The sequence below is a fragment of the Impatiens glandulifera genome, chromosome 1 (assembly GCF_907164915.1).
Source record: "Impatiens glandulifera chromosome 1, dImpGla2.1, whole genome shotgun sequence".
NCBI lineage: Eukaryota > Viridiplantae > Streptophyta > Magnoliopsida > Ericales > Balsaminaceae > Impatiens > Impatiens glandulifera.
In genome coordinates this window covers 89,420,366-89,428,119 of record NC_061862.1, presented here as the reverse complement: position 1 = coordinate 89,428,119, position 7,754 = coordinate 89,420,366, and the positions used below count along the sequence as shown (strand labels likewise).

The window sequence follows — 7,754 nt, the reverse complement described above, 5'->3', positions numbered from 1 at the left end:
CTTTTAAGAATTATTTACAACAGCTTTAGACAGACAGAGTTTGCTCTTTTTCTTTTTGTTGAGTTGAGAGGAAGCTAAGCATATGCTTTGGTAGCTTCATTTAGTTTAATGTAAATTATTTTAGTTAAATATAAATTAATTAATATATAAAATTATTCAAATCATCCACTAAATTACTAAAATATATTTATCTTATTTTTTTACAACATTTAAAATATTAGATATAAAAAAGATTTAATCCAAATAATCCATTTTTTCTCAACAAACATTTTCTTTAAGCAACCCTACATTAAATAAGCTCTAAGTTTCAGCCATATCTTTACTTAAGAGGACACATAAAACACAAGATGGTAAACCAACAACTACAAAATTGTCTGATTGTCTTCAAATACAAAAAAAAGAATAATGAATATCAGTCGCGTTCCCAACCGCCTAACCTCGTCTCAGGATCGTAACTGGTATACAATCTGAATTCATTCCCAAGTTTGCTCGAGTGCCTAGGCCTAAAACCGCAAGGATGTAGGTCTAGTAGTTCTGCAGCCCTATCCTTCTGCACTTCCCCTGAAAAAATAATTGCAATTCAATATCATTGCAGTAATATAACGAAAAATATATGTATCATAGCTGTAAGATTTCTTCTTCCAAGTTGATTGATGATCCTATATATATCAGCTAGAATTTAACCATTAAATAATTGGGTGGGCTTGGTTTCTCACTCGGGTGGGACTCCATTTGGAATCGGGGCGTTTATGTTCTTATTCTGGAAGATATCTGGACTACATAAGCCTAAAAAATGGACTGCAATAAGATTGCTCTTCTGTTTAGACTTGATGAAAGCTTTAAGAATTTTGTCTACTGTCCAGATTTATGGTGTATCCCAGCTAATCATAGCTTATATGGGGCTTGTTTGATCTGGAGTTATTTAGAAATAATCTGATTGTTTCTTTGTAAAGAAACTTGTTTGATGAAAGAAATAGTTTGTTTGGATTATTTAGGTCAAATGTTCAAAATATCCTTAGTGTTTAATGCTTTAAAATGTTACAAATAAGAAAATAAGGATATTTTTATATTTCAGTTGATGTTTTGAATGGTGAATGAAAGATGATGATAGTGTTTTATTTAAAGCATTGTTTGATTAGGGTTATTCCATATAATCACGTTTGATGTAGGTTAATGAAAACCCGGTTATTTAAATAAAGAGTATTTTGGTTGATGATTTGAATGCTGTGATTGATGAATAGATTGTTTATTGGATAGTCTCAAATAACCCAAATCAAACAATGCCTTAGATTAAATCCAAATAAACCGCATCAAACCAGCCCCTTGGATGTACTCGGATCTCTAACCCAAAAGTTATTGGGGTTTCCGAGTGACACATCCACATACAAACAAAGTCAATTCATTCCGATAAAACTTCAAATACTATTAATTTCTTACCTGTTAGTAGAAGTATGTAACATTTCCCATTTTGCTTGAGAAATGAGATTGTTTGCGCAACTTTCTCTAAGCACTCCTTACTCTGCCACAAGAAAAGACAAATCATTTTTACATAATAAAATGGACAAGTTCTTAAAAGACAAATGTTATGGGCAGTTCAAGCGTATTTGAACTCGCTAAAACAAAAATTAAGGTATCTGAATGTAAAAAGAAGTCAATAATGGGAAAACATTGGTCTATTTCGCATAAAATTTTGAAAATTGAACTCTCGAATATGCCAATACCATATGAGATAATCAATCCTCAAATTCAAATTAAAAATCAACATACCTAAAGCAACCACTTCTCAAAAGTCAAATTAAAGATCTTGCATATGTGAAAATTTCAAATTAGACTATAACAAATCTCTGTTATAGTCTAACTTAGCATGATAAATTTGAAATGTAACTCACCAGATAAGGCGGGTCTGCAATTAAAACTTGAAAGGCATTCTTCAAGGGTGATGGAAGTTCCTCCGGTTGATTATAATCATAAAATGTGAACTCATTTCCATATTTCTGGAAACGTGTATCATACTCGAGAAGTTGGACATGTGCATTTGGATCGATTTTCTGAAATCCAAATGCATAATAAATAGTAAAATTAATAGCAGGAAAAGTAACAAATGCCCTTTACATAGGACATTTCAGCAAATATACAAGTGTGTTATTGCACCTACATAATCATTCCCCCCAGATATTTATGACATGAAAAACCAATTTTATAACATCAATAGCAACAGGAAAGATTGATTGTTCAGTCTACTACTTTAAACTCTCACAGATACATCATTCATTAACAAAGATTTCACAATAATTGATAATTTAGAAAAGGGTATCAACATCAATTAGGTCCACAAATTGGTTAAGAAAATTGAACATTTGATTACCTTGATATATGCGTAGAGAGTGGGGCAGGCAACACAAGCGGCGTAAGGAGAATCAAATAACTGGGAGAGATGAAGAACTTCCTTGGCGATGGTCTCTGCGGTTTCTTGGTCATACCAGAACTGGCTCAGATTCCAATTCTCCGTAACCAGCGACACTTCCTTATCGTTTACTTGGGCTGAGTTAGCGTCGTCGTCGACTTGGACTTGGGTTTGTTCGGAGAGGAACTGTTTCAGAGCTTCAAGTGTGTGAGAGCTCAGCGTGGGAAGATCATCGTCGTCTTCGACGGGCGTAATAGTTTCTCTCGCTTCTTCCACAGCCTCCATTTCTCACAAGTAATTACAACTTGTGTCCGACGAATTTCAAATAACCCCCAAATACTATTTATTATGACCCGTTTAAGAATAGAAGGCCCAAAACTTCATTTCAAATCACAAATATATTTGAGTTGTTAGATGATAATAAAATTACTTAATTAAATATAAATTCATAAATTTATTTGATATTTTCTTATAACAAATATACACTTAGAGTAATTAAAATTTTGTTACTATAAAATTTTGATGTTATAATTCGGGTCAGTTTTAAGTTGGTGGGTTCGGGTTAACCAGTTAATGAGTTGAACATTACTAACCTAAATCTGACGTGTTTAGTAATTCGTGTTAAAATTTTTAACCTGGACCTAACTTGTTTATTTGTGATTGACCTGAACCCCGCCTGATTTACTCGATTTGTCTAACTCAATTCGATATAATTAATTCACGTCTCTTTATTTCAAATTAAAATAACATTAACACAAAACAAAAATAAGCTAAATCACAAATACGCTTACAAAACATCATACAAAAGAAAATGAAAATGAGTGAGTAGGAAAATAAAACACAAAACTTAACAAAATAAACTTGTAAACATGTTATCGTGTTTACTTTAGGTCATTTCAGGTTAACTCGATTTTGACATTTTTATTAATTAGGTTAAACAGGTCGATTTGATTTTAACCCGAACAAAAATAATACATGACTTTAACCCGATTTTTTTCGTGTTCAGTTCGGATTGTGTTTTAGTATCGAGTCCAAAATTGCCGTCCTAATAAAATTTATAAATTAAAATAAAAATTATATATTTTGAAAAAAATGTTGTGAACCCATGTTTTTTTTATCATGATTTAAAATTTTATTTTTTCATTGATTTTTCAAAAGATTTTATTCCTATGCTATTAACTAAAATCACACTATTTTATCATTTTAGTTAAGATTAACAAGTTAAATTTACTAGCCAATTTTTTATGATTTTAAACTAAAACAAAATGAATTTGTATTTAGAATTTCAAAAAATTATTTTTTTTAAATATATAAATTTATATAATTAATTGTGTAAATATATATATTTTAATGTCTTTTATTTATTTATTAATTAATTATATACATATAAATAATAATAATATATAATTAATATTATTTTAAATAAATTTTTAGGAAAATCGGTATTAATATTTTAATTCTAATTTTATGAGAATTGACAATAAATTATCATTTGAATTATATTTTTTTATGTTTGGAAAAAAATATTATAAAAATAATTTTAGTATATATTATATATTTTATTAAAATATTAATTTCATAAGAGCAAATATTTATATGATAGTTAAGTGTCAATAATTTTGTTTAATATTCATTCTTATTACCAGCATCAACTTGCTTAGTATCACAGGTTAATTTATTAAATTAATATATATATATATATATATATATATATATATATATATATATATATCAGTTTAAAATAACTACTTACTAAATTAAAAAATAAAAAAAAGATAACAAATTTAATATTTTAACATACTAAATAAAAAAAAATTGATTGAAATATTAATCATATTTTAAATAATAAAATAATAAATTATTTTGTTTGAAAATATATAAAAAAAAATTAAATTTAAAATTATAATTCCTACCTAAAATAGCATAATTAACTCCCAATTTCAATTCCTATTGTTTTTTTACAATCTAATTTGATATAAACTATCAATTTTAACTACATTCATTTTATTACAAGTGATATTGCTTTTCACTTCACATTAAATAAGTAGTTTTTCAAATTGTACATTTAATTTTGATTTATTCATCATAAATTAAAAGACACTAAACTAAAGTTCAACATAATTATTAATTTTATTAGCACTTATCCTCACTTGAATCATAACAAATTTCGTGCTATCAAATTATCTTCTTCAAAAACTATAAATTCAAACTCTAAAAAATAACACCATACAACATACCCTCCAAAGGAGACTACTTATTTGAAGGATTTGTTACAAGTTCCAGTATGAAGATAAAAAGAATGATCATGAAATAAGTTCCTATACCAAATAAAACAAAGAATTACCCAATAATTTGGATCATCAAAAGAAAACTCTAAATTTTAAACTTTAACTATTTTTCAATGACAAAATATATTTTTCCAAATATAAACTCATTGTCATCCATATCAATTAGATCACCCTAAACAATCACATATCAAGTTTCTTAAATCAACAACAAAATACTAAGATGCTACCTTGAGTGGGAAATAAGTTTTTACTGATATTACAGTTATGCATAGATAACATCTTCAAGATTCAATACTGGAATTGTCAATATTATTACCTTTGTTTTCGGTTTTCTCATCTTCATTCTTCTTCTCTCCAACAAGCTGCCCAACTTGAACATATTTCTCTTTGAATTTCAATTCCCAGTCCAGTAAGACCTCGAGCTCAGATTCACCGAGACCCTCAATGTTTCCAGTTAGGTCTTTTTCATCGAACGACATGAGAGCTAGGGCTCTGCTTGCATCCCTGCCTGCAAATAAAGCATATGGTCCACCAGGTCCATAAAACATCCTGCACGAAAAAGAATTGTCAAGTTAAAATGTAAAATCTAGCTCAAATTTGGTTTGTCATCCTCCAACCTAAAATCTAGTTTATGATCCAACTTAAGATCCAAACTATTATACCAAATGATAGCAAGATTGGAAAATTCTAGTACAAATTTGTTTTCCAACCAAAAAGATCATTTTTCAAATGAATTGTGATCTGTTTCAGACACACTTCTTTTACCAAACAAAAATACTTAAGTCTTGTTTAATGATGAGTTGTTTGAATAACCAAGTGGTTATTTCAAATTCATTGAGCTAGATAAGAAATGAATTTTGTTTGGGAAATGCCGTTATAAAGGGCGATTACATTGTTGTTTTGATTGTCATTAGTAGCACTAAGTATTATTATTATTATTACTAACATTTAGCTTCATGTTCCAAAACTGTTTGTTTCGAATTTTTATTCCCGTTGCTTTTTGTTCCAACCGGTTTATTCCAGATTCATTGGATAGCTCATGGCAGTTAACCCAACTGTGGAAGCCAACCATGAGCAGAGTCCAATGAAGGGGTCTCAACTCCTCCTTTCCTCTGATTTCATTCTTTTATGTACACATAACATTTGCTATTTTTCTACTTTCCTTTCTTTTCAATGAAATAAACTTTGCTAAACAAAATATAAGAAATTTGACAGAATGATATGATTGATAAGTAGATTGTTGATTGAATAGTGAATTATTTGATATTAATCTCAAATAACACACATCATAGAGGTGTTCAAAGGAGTGATCAAAAGTAAACAAAAACTCCATATGTAAGTAAAAGAAACCTTCAAAACAAAGAACTATTTGAATCCATTATTGAACCACATGAAACAAATTGCTTCTTCTTATGTTATGAGATGCAAAATCATTTCCTCTTCTTCAATTTCATGTTTAATCATAAGCAAGATTTATTGTTTTTTCAATCAAATCAATACAATTTCACCTGAATCAACAACTTGATATTTGATTCTCCTAAACACAGTTATCCATATCTAATCTATGTTTTAAATTGATGGAGGCATGGAGCAGATAACTTGAGCAACTTAGAATGTGAAGCAAGGAAATAAGCAAGGAGAAAGAAGTAACCTAGAACGAGATACATCGAAAATCTGGCCTTTGATAGCCATAAGCAAAGGCTTCTGAGAATCAGATCCATCGTATGATCGGAGTTCCTCCTCGGTAACGTCACCCATTTGAACGGGATCGCGAAGAGCGTAGGCGTTCTCACGCTGGACGGCGGAGTAATCGGTTGCCGCCACGAACATTCCGCAAACAACCTTGTAAGCAACAAACATTATGGCTAATATCGTGAAGAATGCCGCCGGAGATAGACCGGTGTACGCGCCGATGAAATCGGTCAAAGTCGAATACAACCCCATTGACTTCTTACAGTCTGAATTGAATTCTCCGCTTCTTCTTCTTCTTCTTTCACTTCGATAACTCCCCAAAAAAATTCCCAATTTTGACCCTTAAGCATTTATAGTATATTTAAATTGAATCTTATACTTATTTTAATTAAACTTCATCATGCAATATTATTATAAAAGAAGTTAGGAAAAACAAACACTTATTTTGAATTTTATTGAAAATAATAATTGTTAAAATTTAATAATGGTTAGAAGGTGAATTCGATTTATACTTAAAACGTCTTTAACCGGTGGATTTGGTTTTACACTTTATTTTACCATCTGGTTAACTAATACTGACCGATTCTAGTTTTATCGATTCCGATCGATTAACCGGAAACAAATATTTTAATTTTTTAAATTAAGTATTAAATTTATATTTTAATTTTTTAAATTAAGTATTAAATTTATTAAATAAATTTTATTAGATAAATAGACCATTTACAATTTACTATTTTGATTTTAGATATATTTTAAATACATATTTTTTTAGGAATTTTATCATAATTATAATTTTAAAAAAAAATAACTTTACATATTTCAATGAAACTATTTCGGTTGTTTTTTAATTTATTTTTTAAAACTAATTTTATACAAATTATAATTTAAAATTAAAAAATAATTAATATATATAAATTATTAAATATTATAATATTATCTAATATTTATAAAAAAAAACTAATATAAATTATAAAATATAAATATATAATTAAATTATTATCAGTTAAACATGTGGAAAAATAGTTCAACCGAAACTGAATTGTTTAATTGATAAGAAACCGATTAACAAGATGAACTGGTTAACTGACAAACCGGTAATTAGCTATCAATTTGGTTATCGATTTTTCGATTTTTTGCATGCCGCTCTTGAGAATAGAAGTCATGATTTCCTTACCTGATTTTTACTTTATGTGTTAATGAATTCAATTGACACTATTTTCATTAGATTTTGAACACACAAGATAAAATATTATTGAATGATATTGGATAACCTATCAAAAAAAAAATATAATAAAAACAATTCTTAAATTCAAATGATTAGAGCGTTTTAAACTCTATCTAGAGTCTAACGCCACCAATTTAAAGATAAT

General features: G+C 28.4%; 2 protein-coding genes across 2 annotated transcripts; both read right to left on the bottom strand.

Annotated features, from left to right (window-relative positions):
- Nucleotides 1-258: 258 nt before the first annotated feature.
- Nucleotides 259-2,703, bottom strand: LOC124922154 (EEF1A lysine methyltransferase 1). Its single transcript, XM_047462883.1, has 4 exons — nucleotides 2,366-2,703; nucleotides 1,890-2,048; nucleotides 1,438-1,519; nucleotides 259-561 (listed from the first exon to the last, which is right to left on the bottom strand). The coding sequence occupies exons 1-4, from the start codon at nucleotides 2,687-2,689 to the stop codon at nucleotides 413-415; spliced, it is 714 nt and encodes a 237-aa protein (XP_047318839.1). The 5' UTR covers nucleotides 2,690-2,703; the 3' UTR covers nucleotides 259-412.
- A 2,120-nt stretch (nucleotides 2,704-4,823) lies between these two features.
- On the bottom strand, nucleotides 4,824-6,696 carry LOC124922153 (membrane steroid-binding protein 2-like). The gene is made up of 2 exons (XM_047462882.1): nucleotides 6,344-6,696; nucleotides 4,824-5,241 (listed from the first exon to the last, which is right to left on the bottom strand). Exons 1-2 carry the CDS (start codon nucleotides 6,634-6,636, stop codon nucleotides 4,974-4,976), a joined length of 561 nt encoding a protein of 186 aa, XP_047318838.1. The 5' UTR covers nucleotides 6,637-6,696; the 3' UTR covers nucleotides 4,824-4,973.
- Between the last annotated feature and the right edge of the window lie 1,058 nt (nucleotides 6,697-7,754).

What these genes read in the sequence shown, in the direction of transcription:
- LOC124922154 (XM_047462883.1), bottom strand. Translation starts at nt 2,689, where the DNA reads ATGGAGGCTGTGGAAGAAGCGAGAGAAACTATTACGCCCGTCGAAGAC. An exon ending in CTCTCTACGCATATATCAAG is followed by an intron (nt 2,049 to 2,365) that starts GTAATCAAATGT and finishes TTTGGATTTCAG; the next exon opens with AAAATCGATCCAAATGCACA. An exon ending in TTACATACTTCTACTAACAG is followed by an intron (nt 562 to 1,437) that starts GTAAGAAATTAA and finishes TTATTTTTTCAG; the next exon opens with GGGAAGTGCAGAAGGATAGG.
- LOC124922153 (XM_047462882.1), bottom strand. Translation starts at nt 6,636, where the DNA reads ATGGGGTTGTATTCGACTTTGACCGATTTCATCGGCGCGTACACCGGT. An exon ending in TTCGATGTATCTCGTTCTAG is followed by an intron (nt 5,242 to 6,343) that starts GTTACTTCTTTC and finishes TTTTTCGTGCAG; the next exon opens with GATGTTTTATGGACCTGGTG.